Source organism: Miscanthus floridulus, chromosome 10 (assembly GCF_019320115.1).
Source record: "Miscanthus floridulus cultivar M001 chromosome 10, ASM1932011v1, whole genome shotgun sequence".
Lineage (NCBI taxonomy): Eukaryota > Viridiplantae > Streptophyta > Magnoliopsida > Poales > Poaceae > Miscanthus > Miscanthus floridulus.
In genome coordinates this window covers 137,677,995-137,700,492 of record NC_089589.1, presented here as the reverse complement: position 1 = coordinate 137,700,492, position 22,498 = coordinate 137,677,995, and the positions used below count along the sequence as shown (strand labels likewise).

The 22,498-nt window shown below is 47.4% G+C and overlaps 2 protein-coding genes across 2 annotated transcripts; both read left to right on the top strand.

The window, feature by feature from the left end:
* The first annotated feature begins 9,488 nt into the window (after positions 1 to 9,488).
* Positions 9,489 to 16,571, top strand: LOC136487342 (DEAD-box ATP-dependent RNA helicase 40-like). The gene is made up of 8 exons (XM_066484501.1): positions 9,489 to 9,676; positions 9,879 to 11,499; positions 11,788 to 11,997; positions 12,570 to 12,638; positions 13,165 to 13,434; positions 13,933 to 14,283; positions 14,515 to 14,792; positions 14,913 to 16,571. Exons 2-8 carry the CDS (start codon positions 9,949 to 9,951, stop codon positions 16,369 to 16,371), a joined length of 4,188 nt encoding a protein of 1,395 aa, XP_066340598.1. The 5' UTR covers positions 9,489 to 9,676; positions 9,879 to 9,948; the 3' UTR covers positions 16,372 to 16,571.
* An 849-nt stretch (positions 16,572 to 17,420) lies between these two features.
* On the top strand, positions 17,421 to 19,670 carry LOC136487339 (uncharacterized). Its single transcript, XM_066484500.1, has 5 exons — positions 17,421 to 17,624; positions 17,735 to 17,830; positions 18,474 to 18,804; positions 19,410 to 19,490; positions 19,616 to 19,670. The coding sequence occupies exons 1-4, from the start codon at positions 17,584 to 17,586 to the stop codon at positions 19,485 to 19,487; spliced, it is 546 nt and encodes a 181-aa protein (XP_066340597.1). The 5' UTR covers positions 17,421 to 17,583; the 3' UTR covers positions 19,488 to 19,490; positions 19,616 to 19,670.
* Positions 19,671 to 22,498: the final 2,828 nt, after the last annotated feature.

The window sequence follows — 22,498 nt, the reverse complement described above, 5'->3', positions numbered from 1 at the left end:
GTACAATCTGACCACTGGAAGATGTACTTTGATGGGTCACTCAAACTAGGCGGAGCCGGTGCAGGCGTTCTCCTCATTTCTCCAGAAGGAAAACAACTCAAGTACGTCCTTCAGATATTATGGCAAGCTACAAATAACAAAGCAGAATATGAAGCCCTCATCCACGGGCTACGAGTGGCAATTACCCTCGGAATAAAGAGATTACTCGTATATGGCGATTCAGCAGTAGTCATCAACCAAGTAAACAAAGATTGGGATTGCACAAAAGAAAACATGGGTGCTTACTGTGCTGAAATAAGGAAACTTGAAAAACATTTCCAAGGATTAGAAATTTTACACGTCCTGCGCGATTCCAACATTGCAGCAGATGTCCTTGCCAAGCTCGGATCAGACAGAGCAAAGGTTCCACCCGGCGTATTCATAGAAGAGATATCAGTTCCCTCTATCAAACAACCCGGTGAGACAACCCATGAAATTCAGGCTAAAGGCATTCAGATCTTGGTAATCAACACTTCATGGAGCCAAGTTTTCATCGACTATATCAAAGAAAATAAATTGCCAGCAGATAAAGCAGAAGCCACCCAAGTTGTTCGCAGAAGCAAAAACTACGTTCTAGTAGGAGATAGACTTTACAGAAGAGCAGCATCATCAGGGGTACTCCTAAAATGTGTCTCATTTGAAGAAGGTAAAGAGATCCTAGACGAAATACACTCAGGTTGCTGTGGAAATCATGCCGCTTCAAGGACACTGGTTGGCAAAGCATTTCGCACCGGATTCTACTGGCCAACCGCCTTGAAAGACGCAGAAGAACTTGTCAGAAAATGCAAAGGTTGCCAAATGTTTGCAAGACAAGCCCATGTGCCAGCTCACAATCTTATCTGCATCCCACCCGCTTGGCCTTTTTCCTGCTGGGGGCTGGATCAAGTGGGACCCCTGAAGAAAGCGAAAGGCGGCTTCGAGTACATCTTTGTAGCAATCGACAAGTTCACCAAGTGGATTGAATACAAACCACTCGCGAAGTACAGCGCAACCAAAGCAGTCAAATTCATCCAAGACATTACGCACCGCTTCGGCATGCCCAATCGAATCATCACAGATCTAGGCTCCCCCTTTACAGCTACAGAATTCAAAAGCTGGGCACAAGACTGTGGTTTCAGTATAGACTATGCGTCTGTTGCACATCCAGAAGCCAACGGACAAGTAGAAAGGGCCAATGGACTCATACTAGCCGGATTAAAACTAAGGTTATATGAAGAACTAGTGGACTATGGGTCCAAATGGATTGAAGAATTACCAAAAGTAGTATGGGGGCTACGAACTCAAATAAGCAGAGCAACAGGCTACTCACCCTTCTTCCTAGTTTACGGGTCAGAGGTCGTACTGCCTGTCGACTTGATCTGGACATCACCAATGATAGAACAATACGATGAAGGAGAAGCAGAACACACAAGAAGATTAGAACTCGATAGCTCAGAAGAAGTCAGAGTAAACGCTACCCTCCAATCAGCCAGATACCTACAAGGTTTAAGACGACACTACAACAAGAGTACCCATCCTCGATCACTACAAGTCGGAGACTTAGTGCTAAGAAGGATACAAAAGACTGATGGACGACATAAGCTACTCAGTCCATGGGAAGGTCCGTTCATTGTCACAAAAGTCACCGGTCCAGGCACATACAAGTTAATAACCGAAGATGGAAAAGAAGTCAGCAATACATGGCACATCAGCCAGCTAAGAAGATTCTACGCATAAAAACAACTCAAGATAAAACAGATACGCAAGCCACAAGGGACCAACATTCACAATCGATGAAGGACGATATTCCTCGACAACATATGTATCAGTTTATGTTCATGATCAATAAAGATGATATTCATCCACAGCATGTCTTGTCATGACTTCCAATGAGTTGTTTTCACGAAACAAAAAGCAAAATGGCTAAAAACATGCCTGAGCATCCCGGCCGAGAGCAAAATAGCTGAAAATACGCTTGAGCCCGCCGATGAGGATAGCTAAAAGCTAACACCCGAAACAAAAAGCAAAATGGCTGAAAACATGCCTAAGCATCCCGGCCGAGAGCAAAATAGCTGAAAATACGCTTGAGCCCGCCGATGAGGGTAGCTAAAAGCTAACACCCGAAACAAAAAGCAAAATGGCTGAAAAACATGGCTGAGCATCCCGGCCGAGAGCAAAATAGATGAAAATACGCTTGAGCCTGCCGATGAGGGTAGCTAAAAGCTAACACCCGAAACAAAAAGCAAAATGGCTGAAAACATGCCTGAGCATCCCGGCCGAGAGCAAAATAGCTGAAAATACGCTTGAGCCCGCCGATGAGGGTAGCTAAAAGCTAACACCCGAAACAAAAAGCAAAATGACTGAAAACATGCCTGAGCATCCCGACCGAGAGCAAAATAGCTGAAAATACGCTTGAGCCCGCTGATGAGGGTAGCTAAAAGCTAACACCCGAAACAAAAAGCAAAATGGCTGAAAACATGCCTGAGCATCCCGGCCGAGAGCAAAATAGCTGAAAATACGCTTGAGCCCGCCGATGAGGGTAGCTAAAAGCTAACACCCGAAACAAGTCGACAAAAATTAAGCTTCAAAGAACCCTCCAGCTCTTCGTTCCGAAAAGCAAGAGGCTCGGGGGCTACATCCAGATAGGAATACTTTTTCCTCAGAAAAGCACAAGCGCTACTCAAAAAAGCATTCGGATGCCGAAGTTCGTCAAGGCAACATTCTATGCCGAGTCGTTTTTACATAGCGCGGACGAAAGGTTGTCAACACAAAGATTTACAGCGCTACTCAAAAAAGCATTCGGATGCCGAAGTTTGTCAAGGCAACATTCTATGCCGAGTCGTTTTTACATAGCGCGGACGAAAGGTTGTCAACACAAAGATTTACATCTAACAAGTCATAGCGTGGACAAAGCACTCGACGGATCACAAAAGAGGAGGAAAAGAAAAGTACTCGACAAATCGAGAGGTCTCGTCAGGATAACGCACAGAGTCGTTTGCGGAGCAGAGACGAAAACGGGACAAAGTACTCGGCGAGTCAAGTAACTTCGACCACACCCAGGCAAAGAATACATCAACGAAAATAAAGAATCTTCATTTAAAGAGGAGTGTAATATTACAAGGGGCTGGTGGTCAATCGGATCAGGCATTGTCATCAGGAAGGGAAATATCAATATTTTAACTGTCTACAACCCTACTGGCTAAATCTTCGACCTCAGGCTCCATCCTCTCAATGGCGTCAAGGTATTCTTGGCTTTCAGCTTCCTCTACTATCTTGGACAGAGGCGCCTCCGGAGCAAGGACCCGGACCTGGGCCAGCACATTCTTGGTACATACTTGAGCACACTTCTTCGCGAACTCTTGGAAACGAGTCGGAATTCGGGGAATGAACTGCGCCCAAGACTGCCCGTCATCCGCTGGAGTCCGGAGAACATCAGCTACTGAACGAAAAGATTTCCACAAAACATTCCAATTTTCGGTAGCCGTCGCCAGCTTCCCGGACAAGCCTTCAATAGTTTTTTGGGCCTGCACAAGATCTCTGTCAGCTCCACGCCTAATCAACTTAGCAAGGGCGAGTTCTTCCTCAGCATGAGTAATTACCTCCTCAGCCTTATTATGACTAGAGCGGACAAGAGCCTTCATTTCATCGATACTCTCCGAGAGCTTCTGCTTCTCAACTCGGAGAACTAGACAAGACACCCAAGAACAAGTCAGCGAAAAAAGAAGTCAAAATACAAGAAGAAATAGGCAGAACCCGCGGCACCTTTGCATTCATTCTTCACGGACTCCACCGCGGCATCTCTCTGCTTCTCCGTCTCCACCACCCGGGCACGAAGGGTCTTCTCCTCCTTTTGGTGCATTTGACGCTCTGTCTCCAACTCAGCCCGGAGAAGGTCGAGATTGGCTTTCAGAGCATCCACCTCCGAAGACAACTTTCTCTCATTTTCAGATGAGAAAAAGAAGCCAGAATGATCACGAGAGAAGGACTGAGCAAAAAGAGGCAAAGAGAAACAAGGCATAAGGATAGAAGAAAAACAGGCATGCAAAAGAGGAGTGGCAGTAAAACCTACCTGGAGCTTTTCACCAAAAGAAGTCGTGAGGGTCGACAAGCTCCCCCAGGCCGCGGTCAGCTCCGATAACCGATGGGTGGCGTCGAACTGTTGCACCACGTCACCGGAAAAAGAGGGACCGCCGGAAGCAAGAGAAGGGGAAGGAGAGGCCGGCCGGGGCGAAGAAGGAGCGACCAAAGCAACCTCAAGGGAAGCTGGAGCCAAACCCTCAGAAGGACCCGGCGCGACGGCCACAGTCACCTCCGGAGCGGCCAAGTCCGCAGCTTCGCCAGGTAGCTCTGAGGCCCCCGCAGCAACTTCATCAACAGAATGTTGTGAGTCCTGAGGCTCAGAACTCGTTGGCACGGCAGAAGGCAAAGAAGAAGTTGATGAAGAAATGAGAGAAGACGAAACACTGAAAAGTGATAAAAGGAAGCACCGATAAGAACCAAAGGAAGAAAGATAGAAGCCAAAAAGATAAAGCTAGAATCTACTCACCCAACCACTTTCTTCCTCGCGAAGCCAAGAGAAGGTCTCGCAGGGGGAACCACGATGGCGAAAACGTCCGCACCACCCGGCGACGGGAGCGAGATAGCCGACAACGGAGCCGCAGAAGAAGCCGGAGGCGGAGCCGTGGAAGAACTCCGCACTGGAGGAGCGGTAGAGCTCGGTATCGAGGCTACCAAAGAACTCAACACCGGAGCTTCGGAAGAAGTCGGCACGGGAGCCTCGGAAGAACTCACACCCGACCTCCGATTACTTCAAAAAAGTTCAAGACTAAAAGTCAAGACAAAGGAGAGAAATTCAATGCAACAGGAATATGAAAAACAACTCACCGCCGCATGATGAGGGGTACTTCATCATCCTCTTCTTCCTCAGCCAAGGAAACCAGAGCACCTGCTGAAAAGAGGATAAAAAGTACTCGGTTCAAGAGAGAAACAGGAAAATAGAGGAACAAAGAGTATTAAATGTGCTCACCTAAGAGCATGCTAGCAACAACTGGAGTACCTGAGGGAGTATTTGGTTTGCGAGGCTTCTTGGAGACAGGCAGGCCAGATGAAGACACATCCGTTCGCCCCCTCTTCGGGACACTGTGAGGACCGCGAGGGACTAGACGAGGAACATATTCTTCATATACATCAACAAATCCGAAAGAAACCCTAGGAAGGGCGGTAGAGGTTTGGGACTTACTAATTGCAGAAGTTCCAGCAAGTTTATCCCCAGTCTCCGCCACAGCGGGGAGAACATCAAGAGGGACCGGGTCGACAAAGTTCCGCCCAAGTTCCTGCGAAAAAAGGATGAAACACCAAGATAAAGAAAAGCTAAGCAAGAACGGATGCAGCAAGAGTTCATAAAGTACTCAAACAAAAAGATAGACAACTCACAGCTGGGGACGGGTTGTTGGCTGAGAACTCGGAGACAGCAGGAGGAATGACGCTCACTCCTTTCAGCATCTTCTGGAGACGCTTGAGTACCTCCTCACCGGTCAGCTCAAGAGCTGGGACCATGCGTGAAGGATCCTCAGCCCCAGAATACTCAAAGCTAAGATGCTCCCGCTCTTTCAAAGGCTGAACCCGGCGACGGAGAAAGCTCGAGACAATACCAAAGCCGGTCAAACCCTGCTGTTTCAGCATGCTAATCCTATCAAGGAGTGGCTGGATCACTTGAATCTCAGCAGGTGACTCAAGCTTCTTGTCCCATCGGTCATTCACCACAGGACCAGACCCGGAATGGACGACAAGGGAAGGGATCAAATTGGCAGCGTAAAACCACTCGGCACGCCAATATTTTACAGAATCGACCAGGTCATAGTCAAAAAACTTAATTTTGAGACCCTGGTGAAACTGAATCCCGCAACCGCCAAGAACGCTGGTTTCTTCACGGCGGGGTTGAGGTTTTAGATGAAAGAAAAAGCGAAAAAGAGACAGAGAAGGAGGGATTCCAAGGAAAGCTTCGCAAAGATGAACGAAAACAGAAAGATGGAGAACGGCGTTGGGGGTTAGGTGGTTCAGACTAACCCCGTAATAACCAAGAAACTGATGGAGGAAAGTGGAAGCAGGAAGGCAAAGTCCGGCGCGGACAAAGGAAACGAAGAGGACAATCTCACCAGGACCCGGAGCTGGAACTCTCCATTCAGCGATGACTTTGCTTTGGATCAAGCCATCGCTAACGAGCTCGCGCAGCTAGTCTTCGCTCGTTGTTGGAGCCGGCCAAACCTTCTGGGCAGCCCTCATGGCCACGAACTCCTGGTTTTCGATCAAAGAAAGGGATGACTCCTCGTCCACGAAGGTCGCTTGAGACTTGCTTGTGGTTTTCTTCTTTCCCATGAACTGGCGGAAGCAAAAAAGGCACTAAGGAAGATGAAGCTAGGATGATGGTGCTCGGGTGAGGGCGACGATGACGGCGGCGGATTTCTGAAAGCTAGGGTTTAAAGGCAAGAGCTGGGCAGCAAGGGAAAGGAAGATAAAAGGTCTTTAAATAGATTTTTTCAGTGATACAAACGGCCCACAAGGCCCGTTAAAACACAGTGTGGGAACGCAACGGTCCATTTACCGACGCAGCTAAAACGACGGAGGGCACAAATCCACACAACGGTACAAACCAACGGGCAGATTTCAGACCTATCCGTCCAGCACCACGGCAGGGTTATCAGATCGCTACAAGAACAACCCGTCAAACCAAGAAGAAAGAAAGAAGAAAGAAAGGGCTACCTCACAAGGAACAAAAGAACCCGGTTATTTAAGAAAGAACTCGGTAATCTCATCTACGACAGGGATCACAACAGAAAAGTAAAAGACAACTCAGAAGACAAGATTCGTTACATTACAAGCGACTTCAAAAATAGAAGATTACAAATCTTACAAGACCCAACGAACTCGGCACCATGAAAAGCAAAGTAGCAAAGAGGAACACGGACACGGCTAGGCTCTGGAACGACTACGTGTCCCAAATTGCTACTCGGAAGGACAAACCGCCATCAGCTACACTGTTTTCTTCAAAGGACAGACGCAGTGCACCCAAGGCAGAAATCGGCAGCACGGCAAGACAACATGGAGCAGAGAAGGCCGACGGGCATCTGTCTACCCAAGACCGATGTGATGCTGGATATGGTGTTGATCTGCACCGGACAGTCTCAAGACAGGCGACGAGGATCAACCCAGAACTGCCAGATGAAGAAACGAAGCCCACATCACAAGACTTCCTCCAACTACCACCACGTACATCCTGGCACAATGCTGTCGCGGGATTAGCCTACCTCTAATCCCTATCACAAGACTTCCTCCAGCTACGACAAGACACACAGGAACTACATAATGTGCCCGGGGGCTGCTCTACTTCACAAACTACCATGTTCATGACCACGAAGGTTTCAACAGAATGTCCAATGGGTGAAAACAAGCACTCCGGGACAGTATTTATAGACTAAAGGAGCGGCGCACATGGACTAGGAGTACCAACGAAATAAGCCTAACAAAGGACACAGTGAAAAGACAGGACTCAATAATGGATGACTCAGGCGAGAGGAAACAGTACTCGAAGACAGGCATATTCGGAAGAATATACCAGCACAGTACAACCCGTGAACAAAAGGCATTCACACTCAACCACCACCATACAACTACATCTGACAACAGCAGAATATCAAAGAATACGCCAAGACCTCGCATCCGAGTTCTTCCTGGACAAAACAACACGGATATACGCTCGGGAGCTCGGCCAGCACCATAGCTTAATCAACACTAAGCTAGGGAGCTCGGCCTTCATTTCAACTACTCCCGGAGGCTCGGAACCAAAGACAAAGGACCAAGAGTACAAGAAACTCAAGACTACAATGACGATGACACATCAAGACTCTTCATCCGACTTCTTTTCTAAAGAGAAGAACTCGGAGAAAGCACGGGACTACGGGATACATAGCCCCAGAATTTTTCGAAGACAAGAATCTGGACCCTCCAACTGTTGCAAGCAAAAGGAAGAGGCTCAGGGGCTACACTCAGTGAGTGCAATTTTTTACGAAAAATTGCACCCACCCAAAAAAGAACCCGGACATAAGCTCGGAGGCTGCATGCCACGAAACTACTCGGATGATGGTTTAATCCAAGACTAAAGGGCCGCTTCGGAAAGATGCCGCAAAAACTACTCGGATGATGACATAATCCAAGTCTCGGGGACTACTTCAGAACACAAATTTTTAAACAACATAAACGATCAAGACCCTCCAATTTTTTGTTCCAAATAGCAAGAGGCTCGGGGGCTACACTCAGTGAGTGCACTTTTTTCTTCGAAAAAGCGCACGTCACCAAAAGAAGACTTCCTCAACGCAGACCACTTCAAGACATTACGACAAAAAGAACCCGGAACGAGCCACTTCGACGAACAATTAGAACAACTTCAAGACAAGATCATCCAGCTACTTGTTCCAAATAGCAAGAGGCTCGGGGGCTACAACCAGATAGATGTACTTTTTCTTCAAAAAGCACTCACCACTCGAAGATCCCAAGAAGTGCTACAAGGTTTCACTCCAGAAAGCACTCGGATGACATTTTGTTCCTACTCAACAAGATTTGAAGGAGCAAAGCGAGACTTTCAGAGCTCAACCATGAAGTGCTCGGGGGCTTGTCGATACAGGACCCACAGGATACCCCGCGAGAGAGAGAGGATCTAGTTCAACTAGGATTCTTCCCATGTAATCTTAGTAGTAGAACTATTAAGTAATCCTACTAGGAAATCTCATTGTAAACCGACTAGGACTCTGGCCTCCTGACTATATAAAGGAGGGCAGGGCTCCTGAGAGAGAGAGACGACAATGGTACAACACAACACTTTACGATCAATCCAACGCAAAGGCTAACGCCGACTGGACGTAGGGCTATTGCTCGATCTACGATCGAGGGCCTGAACCAGGATAAATCGACTGTCTCTTACGTTAACCATCGAGTTCTGCATACGCTGAAGCCCGAACAATACTGCCCCGGGGACCCCCGTGGCAGGCTATCGGTGGTGAAACATCGACAGTGTCCCTCCATCCCAAATTATAAATCATTTTAACTTTCTTAGAGAGTTAGAGCATCTCAAATTTGACTAAATTTATATAATAAAATAATGACATTATGATTGTAATAAGTATCATTAGATTCTTTATTAATTATATTTTCATAGTATCTCTATTTGATGTCATAAATCTTTGTAATTCTTTTTATAATTTTGATCAAAATGGGGTACTTTGACTCTTATGAAAGTTGGACTGACTTGTAATTTGGGATTGAGGGAGTATATATAGAGAGACAAAAGCTTTTACAAGAAAAAACGGGACTTGATCGCAAAAAAAAAAGAAGGAAAAAAATGGGACTAGGCACAAAAGTGAATGAAAAATGAAAATTATCTTAAAGGCTTTTGCGGATTGAGGAACGGCCCAGGGCGGCCCACCGGCAACACTTCCGTCTCTAGTCATCCCCGTTTCACCCCGCGTACGCTCTCCCTCGTCCCTCTCCCTCTCGGCGACGATTGGGCTAGCGCCGCCGCCGCCGCGCTACGCCAGGTGCCGAGGTCTTCCTAGCCCCCTTCGCCAGGTCTTCGTAACCCCTCTCGCCCTCGACGAGCACCCTCCAAGTACGCCAGTCCTTCTCTTCCCTTCCAGCTGCGCGGGACCGGGCGCCCAAACCCTAACATTAGCTATCCGGCTATTTGTCTTCGGATCTGTTCTAATTGCAATCTTATGCATCTATAATGCTTACGAACTTCGATTTTTCTTGCAAAAAGTTATCGAGTTTCCTTTACTGGTTCCGCCCCCCTGAAGTTTACTGGTTTGCAGGGCATTTGCATTATGGTCGCAGCTTAGGTGGTGAGACATTAGAAGGAGGGAGCAAGAAGAGTTGCTGGGCATGGCGGCTCAGGAGGCCGCCGCAGCTGATTCTTCGGGCCCTCGGTTCGCTCCGGACGACCCGACGCTCCCGGCGCCTTGGAAAGCTCTGATTGATGGCGCGACGCTGTACTATTGGAATCCAGAGACGAATGTGACCCAGTATGAGAAGCCTGCTGCAACTGCAGGGGTGCTCCCCTTGCCAGCAGGTCCTCCGCCGCCGACCCCTGCGCAGGTTCCGGAACCTGCACCAGGGGCGTATTCACAGCCTAACTTGCAGTTTGGCCAAGCTGGCCAGGCAGGGCACCAGGAGCGTCCTGGCCAGGCAGCTTATCCTCCTCAGGCTGGCCAGCTTGGGCAGCAGCAGCATACTCAGCAGCCAGCTCAGCAGCAACCGTTTCAGCAGCATGTCACGGCTCAACACCAGGCTTCGTTTCAGCAAGTGCCATATCAGCAACAGCAGACGCACATGCCAAATCAGCCGCATCAGTACCACAGCGCGCATCCTCAACACATGCTGTATCAGCATGGTCCTTACATGCAACCTCAGCAGCAACAGCAGGCTCCACCATATTCGTATCAGGCAGACCAGCAGCCACAGATGCCACAAACCGCCTATAATCAAGCTCAGCAGCCACCGATGCCGCAACCTACCTACAATCAAGGTCAGAGTCAGCAGCCACCGATGCCGCAACCTTCCTACAATCAAGGTCAAGTTCAGCAGCCACTGATGCCGCAAACTTCCTACAATCAAGGTCAAGCTCAGCAGCCACCAATGCCACAACCATCCTACAATCAAGGTCAGCAATCCATGATACCACAGTCTGCCTACAATCAAGCTCAGCAGCCTCAAATTCTACATGGTGCTTATAATCAAAGCCAGCAGCCGCAGGGAGTTAGGGTTTCTCAGAGTCAAGGGCAACATCCTCAACAATCTTTGAGCTTTCACCACCCTGCCCAAGCTTCGCAGTCGCCGCAGGTTTCTCAACCTCAAGGACTTGAAATGCCATCTCAACAAGGTAAACTGCAGCATGGATTGCCCTTCACTCAGTATGGAAAACCACCACTGTCACATGGGCAACAAAGTCCATTGTTGAAGGATGATGATGGAGGAGTTCATGAAGGCAAGCGAACTGGCTTTTCATTACCACTTAGTCAGCAGCGTGGCCAAGCTCCTCTTCCAAATCAGCAGTTACCTTCTAGTCATCAACATCCTGGAGCCCTTAGTAGCCAGCCAAATATACCTGGAGTTGGTGGGCCATTATATCCTGCCAAGCATCTTCCTGGTGGATCATCCTCTGCTGAGACTAATAACATGGGTTTCATGAACTCACCTGCACAAATGCATCAAGGTGGAGCTGATACAAACTACCAGCAAAAACCTGTTAGTGGCCTTGCAGTTCTAAATCATGTTGGTCCATCACCAATTCGACCTCCAATGGGTTTTGATAGGGGTAATAGTGATGGTCACATTGAAAGAGATGACCCTCACTCTTATGGAAGGTTTGATGGAACAAAGGTTCTCCAGCAGCAGCCAAATCTTGCTCCTCTCCCAACTTCACAAAATCCTATGGTAATAATCTTTGGTACAGTAATGTTAAATCTTAATGAAGCCAAAACCTCACCCTTATACTGCCTAAATTTATGTCCTACCATAACAGTAATAAGCTATAAACTTTCTTGTACATTATAGAGTCTGATGATATTTCCGCACCATATCAATGGAACTAGTTGTAAAAATGTTGGCAAGAATCCCATTAGCTTTCTGATATATTCAATGCTTTCTATATATTATGCTCATGCTAATCTTAATTCTAAAGTTCTAACCATTCACTCTGATTTGTGTAAACTTCTGCGGCAGGGCATGCATAATGGGCCGCCTTATCCTCGTCCAGACAATTTTGGTGGTTATAACATGGCACCTCCACATTCAGTACCAAATTCACATAATCTTGGTCCATTGCCTATTGGAACTTCAGTGAGGCCACCGTCAAGTATGTTTGCTCCTCCAGATTTTCCAAGCGTATCTTCAGCTGATGCATACCGTCAACACCATGAAGTCACTGCCATGGTAAGGAGTTGATTGCATAGACATATTTTGTCGCAAAACTAAGACAGTTTACAACTTCAAATATCTCCAGAGGCTGTTTGCCATTGTACTTAAACATTCTGGAAATGCTGTTCCACATGTGGTTTTTTTTTCCCACAATGGTAAAACCGAATTTCATTACCAGGGCAACGAAATTACAAATAGTTTGCATAATAGAGGTACTGGATGATATCTAACATTTACATGACTAAAAAATATTTTTTGTGGCACACATATCTGACATTTCAAGCATGATGTATACATCTCTGGCCAATTGCCACTCAAGAAAACCAGACAGAGGTATAGTCTAATTTGTTTTGCACAGAGAAATACATTCGAGATACCAAAAGCCTGAGAGGTGCACTTCTGCAGTTGGACATATTTTAGTATGCCCTGTTCCCTTATGTATAGCTCGGTAACAGGGTATTTCAGAATATTTCTCTTGGTGTACAAGTTCATTTTCTTGTTTAGTTAGACTGCTAGCTGTTTATTATTCTTTTATACTTTCACCTGTTGATTATTTATATTTTGACTCCAATTTTTTTAATATCCAGGGTGAGAACGTTCCTGCTCCGTTTATGACATTTGAGGCTACTGGATTCCCTCCAGAGATTCTGAGAGAGGTATATCTTCTTTAGTTGGGCTTTGCCTACTTGTGGATCAATGGATGCATTATCTATCTACAATTTATCTTAACCTAAAAATTCTTGACAATGTGGGCCACTGAAAATGACATCTTCGAAATGGAAAATTATCTTCTCTCGTAGTGAGCACATCGTATGGTATTGCTCACTGATGTAGCACAATGGATTCGCGGTGATGCTGAGTGCCCTAATACAATGATTAGTTTTCAATTTCTGGGCACTTTAGTGAAATACTTGTGGCTATTTTCTGCTGACAAGTATTGGGAGGATTGATGTTGTTTCAGATTATAAAATGTGGCTGAGGCTTCCTGCTTGTCTCTGCCACTGAATCAACAAAGAGCTTCATGCCTTGAGTTGCTTAAGTAAGCAGCCATATTCACCTAGGATAGAATTTAACCCTTTCTCATTGTTTGCAACCATTTTTTACTCGCTATGGAAAATACAAATTACCTGCTGCAGGTGGGCAGGCACTTATGATGCTTATTCATTTTTTTTTCCATTTCAGATCCATGCAGCAGGCTTTTCAAATCCCACTCCAATTCAAGCTCAGACATGGCCTGTTGCACTGCAAAACCGGGACATAGTAGCTATTGCCAAGACAGGGTCTGGAAAGACACTGGGGTACCTAATTCCTGCTTTTATACATCTGAGGAGATGCCACAATAATCCAATGTTGGGCCCTACGGTATTGGTTTTGGCCCCTACTCGCGAGCTTGCTTCACAAATACAAGACGAAGTAGTTAAGTTTGGTCAATCATCTAGAGTTTCCTGCACAGTAAGTTCTGTCCTGATATCTTTTATTATGGCCTTATCTTTTCTTGCATATAGAATAATAAAGCATTGATCACAACCAATTGTAGTCCTGAAACTATGTGCACATTTTCTGTTTTGTAAGACCATGCATAGTAATTAAGTATTGGATATCAAATGTTAATAATGTGCTCTATTGACTTTAAAACATAGAGTCATAGACTCAAGTATTGTTCTTCAAAAAGTTTATGATAGCTTTACCTTTAGAAACATCGATGCGGCTGAGGCGGCTATCCGGGCACTAGGCTAGCTTGAGCACCTACCTAGACCTAGTGTGTTTTTTATTGTAGTTATCTTAGAAAATGAACTCGTGTGGTTCTGAACAATATTGCTGTGCATCAATCATTCAAGATTTCTGTACCTAAGTGCCTTGTAGAATATGTGCATTATTTCTGGTACTATGTTTACTAATGACATGTCACATTTCAGACATTGAAACCATCGTTGATATGTTCTTTTTCAGTGCCTATATGGTGGAGCTTCAAAGGGCCCTCAGCTAAGAGAACTTGAGCGTGGAGCAGATATTGTGGTAGCAACACCAGGACGTCTTAATGATGTTCTGGAGATGAAGAAGATTAGCCTCCATCAGGTTTCATTACTTGTGCTTGATGAAGCAGACCGCATGCTTGACATGGGGTTTGAGCCACAAATACGGAAGATTGTGGATGAGATTCCTAATACTAGACAGACTCTAATGTACACTGCCACTTGGCCAAAGGAGGTTACAAAAATAGCTGGGGATTTACTAAGAGATCCTGTCCAGGTCAACATTGGCAGCATCGATGAACTTGTTGCCAACAAATCCATCACTCAGGTATTCTAGTGAAATTACGATTGTTTCTATTCATACTTTATGCTTTGCCTTTCTTTAGGATGCAGAGTCCTTGAAGTGCCATTGCTGACTGGTGTCAGAATTTCTATTATTGTTAAGTAGTTTGAAAAAGCATTCTTTGGCACCTAATTTCTAGGTGTCAGCCTTTATCTGTAATATATTATGTGTTCGTTTCTAGGATGATCCATTTCTAAGGCTCCTGTTTGTTTGCAGTATGTAGAGGTGGTTCCGCCTATGGACAAGCAGCGACGCCTAGAGCAGATTCTTAGAGATCAAGAAAGGGGCTCAAAAATCATCATATTTTGCTCGACTAAGAAGATGTGTGACCAGCTTGCTCGTGGTATTGGTCGCAATTTTAATGCTGTAAGCATTCATGGTGATAAATCGCAGGCCGAAAGAGAGAATGTTCTCAATCAGTTTCGAACTGGCAGGGCTCCAATATTAGTAGCCACAGATGTTGCTGCTCGTGGACTTGATATCAAAGATATCAGGTGAGGCTTATTTGATTGTGAGATATTAAATCCTTAAAATATTTCTATGTCTAATATTACCTAACTGAACACTGACAAATTTCTGTTGCTCATTTGTACTGCACCATGTGTTTTCTCCAGAGTGGTAATCAATTATGACTTTCCAACTGGGATAGAGGACTATGTGCATCGCATAGGGCGTACAGGAAGAGCTGGCGCTACTGGTGTCTCGTACACTTTTCTCTCTGAACAAGATTGGAAATATGCTGGCGATTTGGTGAAACTCTTGCAAGGTGCCAACCAGCATGTCCCTCCACAGCTGCAAGACATGGCTGCACGCAGTGCTTCTGGAGGTCCAAGAAACCAGGCTGCTGGGATGAGTCGCTGGGACGGGCCTGGTGGTCGTCGTTTTGAACCTGGTCCTGGTGGCCCTGTTGGTTATGGTGGTGTTAGGGAGGGTCCTGGAGGTTTCGGTGGTCGTGAGGGCCCGGGTGGATTTGGTGTTCGAGAAAGCCCAGCCATGTTTGGTGGCCCGGAAGGCCCTGATGGCTTGGGTGGCCGGGCTGGCCCTGGTGGCTTCGGTGGCCGGGAAGGCCCTGGTGGCTTCGGTGGCCATGAGAGCCCTGGTGGCTTTGGTGGCCGAGAACGGGAGGGCCCAGGTGGCTTTGGTGGCAGAAAGGGCCCAGGTGGCTTTGGTGGACGAGATGGCCCTGGGTCAGGTGGTTTTGGTGGTAGAGGGGAGCGTGGATCTGGTGGTTTTGGCAGTCGAGGCGGAGCAAGCCCTGGAGGCTTTGGTGGACGTGGTGGCAGGCGTGATTCTTCTGGTTTTGGTGGGCGTGGCAGGGGTGATTTTTCCGGTTTTGGTGGGCGTGGCAGGGGTGATTCTCCCGGTTTTGGTGGGCGAGGTAGGGGAGATTTTTCTGGTGGGCGTGGTGGCAGGGGGCGTGGATTTGGCGGGAGGGGACGTTCTGACCGAGGCCCACATGACTGGTTTGTCTCAGATGGACGTGGACGATATGATAACCGTCGTGGATATGGAGACAAGGGCAGGGATCGGAGCTGCAGCCGCAGCCCAGATAGAGGCCGGTCACGGGGCTATGACAGAAGAACTGATAGCAGGAGCATTAGCAGAAGTAGGAGTCGGAGCAGGAGCTGGTCACGCAGTAGAAGCCGCAGCGGGAGCTGGAGCCGTAGTCGGAGCCGCAGCAGCAGCCGGAGTCGCAGCAGGAGCAGGAGCCGTGACCATGGGGCAGCACCGGAGCGCAGGCCCCGAGCAAGAACTGGTTTCGATGTGCTGCCTCCTGCAACTGGAGCAGCCGGATCTGCACCTGTCCCTGTACCTGGACCAGCACCACCACCTGTTCCTGCTCTCGCACCTGAACAATCACTGGCCGATACATCTACAATGTCGCCAATGTCTCCAGGTGGCCTAGTCCAGCCAGCTGCTGCTGCACCGTTGATATGTGGTGGGAATGACAACAGCTTTGGCGGCACACCGGCTGGCCAACCTTTCCAAGGGACTGACGCTGCATTCCCCAGTTTTCCTGCAGGCGAAACGTTCCCAGGCGCAGCAGTTCAGCAGGCTGCTCCTGATGTATAATGATTAATGAGTCGAACGATATCTAGTGCACTGCCCCTTTTCTCCCTATTTAATCTGGTGTACAATAGGAGAAACGAGTTTCCGGGTAGTATTTTATGACTCAAATCAGTTTTCCACAATCGCTGATGATCTCGTGGTGAATTGACGTATGGATCTTGTGTGTTCTTGTGCTGAATACGTGAAAAGGAGATGTGGTCAATTGCAACTCCGTTTTGTTGTGTGTTTTTTTTTTTCTGTTTTACAATTTGTGTTTCTTTGATTTTTTTTTTGTTTTGCCTAATATTCTGTCGTTTCAACGGATTTTGCGTAGAACTGCACTCAATGGTCTGCATTTCTAATTTATGTTTGTTATACCATCTAAATTCAGTCTGTTTAACAGGTTTTCAGCGAAACACGAGGTCAATACAGAATTTTGTAGTTCAAAAATTAATGGCAAGCATGCGTACATTTTTTAAAGATTTCTTTCAAAATTTATTGTTTCTCGGTCAATTGAATTGTCGCTTCATGTTCTAGAACCTGCTTGATTGATTTTTGGTTTGCTAACAAAACTTGACCACCTCTCGTATTTGTCTTGCTAAATCTATGGCAAATTTTATTGTCCAAATTTTACTTGCTAAATCTTTAGCATGGCAAAATTTTACCACAAGCCAAGCAAGCCCCTAATGTTTTTTATTATATAAGTTCTGTTTGTTAGACCGTTTTTTTTTGGCATACGCGAGGTAAATTCAAATTTTTGGGAGTTGAATTTTTTTTTTCGCAAATATGAGTTCAAAGCAACAGACGATTTTTGCACAAAATCGGAAGGATTTTCTGCAGCGGTCGTGTGGCTCGTTCTAGAGTCACTGACAATATGTCCGGGTCTCCAGCGTTCTCCCATTCGTCTCCAACCATTCAGTGGGGCCCACTTGTCTGACAAGGTGTCCCGATCTCATGCGATCTCCAATTCGTCTCCGGCCTCTCAGTGGGGCCCACCTTGTCATAGACACCCCCTCTCCGCTGCTCCACTCCACTGCTGGAACTCTTTTTTTTTTTTTTGGTCGTCTGCTGTTTCCGCCTCTCCCTGCCGCGGCCGACCCCCACGATAACCTGCCGCCGCCGCCTCCGTCTCCAGCACCCCACTACCCATCGCGTGCCACTCGCCGCCACCGGTGCCCGTCCCGTCCCAGGTTCCTCTCCGCCCGCGGCTCCGAATCCCGCAGGAGCGGGGAAGACATGGCCGCGGCACCGGCGCGGGCACTCGCCGCCAACAAGAGGTCCCATCCGCTTCGCCTCCTTATTCTTCCTCCCATTTCTATCTCTTTGCGTTTCCATTGGGTTCAGTTGGTGCTCCCCGACTACAAGGGTTTAGTGTTTATCGCTGCAGGTGGGGGTTTGCTGCTGCCGCTGCGGCTCCGGGGAGGACGCCGGCCGCGGGGGTTGTTGAGACGGCCCCGAAGCCCACTGATTTGCCAACCCAGAGGTGACATTTCTTTTCCCCGGCGTAAATCATCATCTGGAGATGCCATTCTTAGTTGAATTGGGGGTTTTGAATTGTGCTTATCACCCACTGGGGCTTCATTCCGGAGCGGCTTGTTCCCTTTCCAATGTTTATGTGTTTATATAGCTTCACAATGATTTTTATAGTTGATGGATGGAGGCACAGTTAAGTTTGCACTACCTTTAAGTAAAATAATGGAATGCTTTTGTATTTTTTTGTCCCCTGATTGAAATAATGGTCCCGATTTTGTCAAGTAGCTATGCTGGTTTAGATGCATATAAGCCATGTTGATTCAGTGTCAAAATGGTAGTCTTTTAGGCCGCCATTGGGATCCCTTGTGTGTATTGGCTGGATAAATACTAAATACTAGTTTAAACAATTTCTGACTGTTTCCCTGTGATTGCTGTTTAGCAATTTCCTCTAAAGTCTGAACTGTGTCTAGTAGTCTTGTTAGCTTTGATGCATGAATAGTATTGATTCAATGTTGAAGCGGTCTTGATAATATGCAGTCACGAGGATCCCTTGTGTGTTTTTTCTGATCTAGACATTTTTTTACTGTTTCCCTGTACCTTGTTGGTGATATTTTGCTATCTGATGGGATGTTGGAAACTTGGAATGGATGCAGGGGTGCTCTACCATGGGGCGACAGGCCAATGTCTCTAGCACCAAATGCATGGGGTTCATCATCACTACTATCTCTCAAGAAGGGTGAAGGTTCTGGGTCATTTGTGAACATCAATGACCACCCTTCTTCTCCAGGAAGCTTAAGCATGTCGACAGATAAAAGTGACTTGCTCGACTCACCTGTTTCTTGTGGTCGAACTTCACATGATTCTGTAACTGCGATAAGCCGCCCTCAAAGCACAGAGTTAAGATCAGGAAGCTGGAAATTTGCACATTCTCAAATTTCTTTCTTGGATGTTCTGAAAGCCCCATTAAGGACTATTGCCAAAAAGGTATGCATTCCATATGTTATTCATGTTGTCAGCTAACTGAACACATATAGATGTCATGTATAAAACTGTTAGAATAGGCGCCTTATGGGCTGGCCATGGGCCTGGCGCCCAAGCCTATCGGCTGGGCTGCCTCTAGGGATTATGGTAGATGATTATTGGTTAGGCAAGGATCACCGTTGATTGGGTGTTTCTATAAACCCTTCCTGATCCTTGCCTATATATTGTACTCCCTGTACCCATATCAATCTATCACAATTTCCCGAGACCTATTCGCTCTCAAAAACAATAATATATTTTGCCAATGCAGAGGCCTACATCACACAGAAAGAGGTTTACCATATGTGCAGATGATTTCCCAGTACTTGATTCCAAGAACTCTCAGTCAAATGGTCAACAAGGTGTCTACATGTACCACCAGATTATCTTGCCTAAGTCTGCTTGTAGTTGTTTATACAGTTACATATCTAAAATCATAATTTTGCCCAACAATAAACTGTATTCTTGATAAATTTATGTTAGTGGTGCTAAATGCTTTGTCAGTTCCATATAGTTTATTTGATATACCTACAACATATGTTCTTTACTTAGTGCCTTCTCATTTGCAGGCCATTGTTTTCAAGGGCGACCATCTTTTAGCTCTGTTGTTATCGCGGCACGAGATGAACGAAGAAAGATCCCATTAACTGGTGCGCACCTTGTTCACTGATTCTCACCCATTATTTTATATTTCATAACTTAGGTTATCATAGAAATTTTCTTTTATACAATTTTACTTTCCTTTCCATATGATGAGATATATTTGTTTTGTCAGGAGGTGATCCTGTTTCTACTGCAAATTTCTCTTGGGAACCAGAATAGGCTCAACTACATGCTACACAAATTCCTGATATATGTATGCCTCCTCCATGTATTGATTACTGGCATCCTCCTCCTGATCACCCTCCCTACAGGAATGGAATTCGTCTTTGAGGAGTGGTATCATATGGTCCGTGCAAGCCTGCAGACAAGACTGTCAGCTTCCTTGTTGAACCATTTACTCATGATGGTCAGTCCGTTCTGAACTAGGGGGGAGAAGAAAGGCATGGTCCACATGGGGTTTATCACCCAGAAAACAATGATTCCTGTTATGCTCATGTGCCTGTTGATACTTTTGTCAAAAGTTTACCTCATCTCATACTTGAAAAGGTCAAAGATAACCATTCAGATGCACTTGAGAAGCAACCTGTCATCAAGAAGGATGTGGCACTGCTAGAGAAAATAAAGTGCCTACCTCATCACATACTTGGAAAGGTCAAAGGTAACCATTCAGATGCACTTGAGAAGCAACCTGTCATCAAGAAGAATGTGGCACTGTTAGAGAAAATTAAGTGTCTAAACATCAAAGCTAGAAATCTTCGTGCCTGTAACATGCCCGAAATATCTTTGTGCAAGGAATCCAAGGTTGAATGCCCCAAAAGCCTCAATTTAAAAGCAGATCATCTAGCAAATGATGTCCCCTTCAGCGCTGCCACCAGCTATATCACCTCTGCCTTTGATATGGCTAATTCTGTTTCTGAAAGAAGTAAGCATGGGTTGGTTGGTACATCAAATATGTCTGCTATTCGTGTAACGACTGATCTGTCAGAAGGACATGTTACTGAATTCAGTGAAGCTAAAAAGATGGGCAACTCTACTGATAATCATGTTAGTCGCTGAATTCTTACTCTTGGTAGTAGCATAATTCTTACTCTCATCGAGAGAGGATGACACTAGGAGTTGGGGCAATTTTCTGGTTTATTTCTCAATGCCATGCCAACCTGAGGGGTTGGAGATACATATTTATAGGCTGCTAGCCAGCCAAGCATATGCCAAGATGCTAGTCTAAGATGCTAAGATACTAGTCTAAGATGCTAAGATGCTGTCCTCTAAGATGCTGTCCTAAATGCTAAGATGCTGTCCTTGTGGCAGCAACAGCCAGCAGCCCGACAAAGACCAGACCATGCCAAGACTTATTCATCATTCTCCCCCTAAATCTTGTGCGTCGTCTTGTGGGAAAGTTGAACCATCCCGGTCCTCGAGCAGAGCTCAAGGAACTTGATCCTCCCAAGGGGCTTGGTGAGCAGGTCCGCAAGCTGGTCCTTGGTGTTGATGTAGCTCGCCTTGATGCTCCCTTCGTCCAAACAGCCTCGGATGAAGTGGTACCTCACCCGGATGTGCTTGCTGCGTTCATGGAAAACATGGTTCTTTGCCAGGGCCAGAGCGGACTTGCTGTCCACCCTGAGCTCCACCGCTCTAGTGTCTCTGCCGAGGAGATCACCAAGCAGTCGAGCGAGCCAGAGCGCCTAAGTCGAGGCGGTGGAGGCCGCTGTGTACTCGGCCTCACAGCTGGACAGGGCCACCACCTGCTGCTTGACCGACTGCCAGCTAACGAGGCACTTGCCGAGGAAGAAGAGGATCCCGCTCGTGCTCTTGCTGGTGTCGATGTCGCCGGTGTGGTCGCTGTCGCTGTACCCGACGAAGTGTGCCGCCCCAGGGCACCTAGGGTAGTAGAGGCCGTGATCGAGAGTCCCCGCAACGTAGCGGATGATCCTCTTCACAGCCTGCTAGTGCTCCATCGTCGGTCGCTGCATGAACTGACTAACGTAGGCGACGGAGAATGCCAAGTCTGGCCGTGTGTGGGCAAGGTAGCGAAGGCTCCACACAAGACGCCGGTACTGCGTAGCATCCACCTCCTCCGTCGTGCTGTCGCGGCTCAGCTTCAACCTCTTCTCCATCGGAGTGAGAGCTGGGTTGCAGTCGGTGAGCCCAGCTAGCTCAACGACGCGCTTGGCGTAGGCGGTCTGTCGAAGCGTGATCCCGGAGTCATCCTGGTGCACCTCGATTCCCAGGTAGAAGGAGAGAGGCCCCAGGTCACTCATCTGGAAGGTGGCCTTCATCTCTTCCTTGAATGCCGCCACCTCCGCATCCTTGGTGCCGGTGATCACCAAGTCGTCGTCGTAGACACCCACCAGCAGAGCATTTCCTCCACTGCCCCGTCGGTAGATGGCCGTCTTGTGCGGGCTTTGCTCGAAGCCCATCCCCTTTAGCGTGGAATCTAACTTGGCATTCCACGCCCTCGGTGCCTGCCGCAAACCATAGAGGGCCTTGGCAGGCGGAGCACCTTGCCCTCCTTGCCGGGGATCGCAAATCCCGGCGGCTGGTGCACGTAGACCTCCTCCTTCAAGTCGCCGTTAAGGAACGCCGACTTGACGTCCATGTGATGAACACGCCAGCCCTCCTGGGCAGCTAGCGCAAGGAGGAGTCGCACGGACTCCATCCGTGCCACGGGAGCAAAGGCGTCGTCGATGTCGACCCCCTCCTGCTGCACGAAACCTCGTGCCACCAAGCGAGCCTTGTGCTTGACGATGGCGCCGGCTTCATCCCTCTTCAGCTTGTACACCCACTTAAGGGTGATCGCGCGGTGACCATGAGGAAGGTCAGCAAGCTCCCAGGTGCGGTTCTTCTCGACTGCATCCATCTCCAACTGCATCGCGGCGCGCCATGCCGCGTGTCTCTTGGCCTCTGCAAACGACCGAGGTTCGCCGTCGTCACACGCAAGGTGCAACTGCGCTTCCAGGTCGTGAGGCACCGGTCCCGGCACCGGCTGGTCGCCGAGAAGGTTCTCCAACGTGCGGTACCGCAACAGCTCGCCGTCGTGGTACGCGTCAATGCGTTC

Excerpts from the sequence above, each read along its gene's own strand:
- LOC136487342 (XM_066484501.1), top strand. The coding sequence starts at position 9,949 with ATGGCGGCTCAGGAGGCCGCCGCAGCTGATTCTTCGGGCCCTCGGTTC. Across the intron at positions 11,998-12,569 it reads ACCATGAAGTCACTGCCATG|GGTGAGAACGTTCCTGCTCC; the intron begins GTAAGGAGTTGA and ends TTTAATATCCAG. Across the intron at positions 14,284-14,514 it reads CCAACAAATCCATCACTCAG|TATGTAGAGGTGGTTCCGCC; the intron begins GTATTCTAGTGA and ends GTTTGTTTGCAG.
- LOC136487339 (XM_066484500.1), top strand. The coding sequence starts at position 17,584 with ATGGCCGCGGCACCGGCGCGGGCACTCGCCGCCAACAAGAG. Across the intron at positions 17,831-18,473 it reads ACTGATTTGCCAACCCAGAG|GGGTGCTCTACCATGGGGCG; the intron begins GTGACATTTCTT and ends GAATGGATGCAG. Across the intron at positions 18,805-19,409 it reads TAAGGACTATTGCCAAAAAG|GCCATTGTTTTCAAGGGCGA; the intron begins GTATGCATTCCA and ends TCTCATTTGCAG.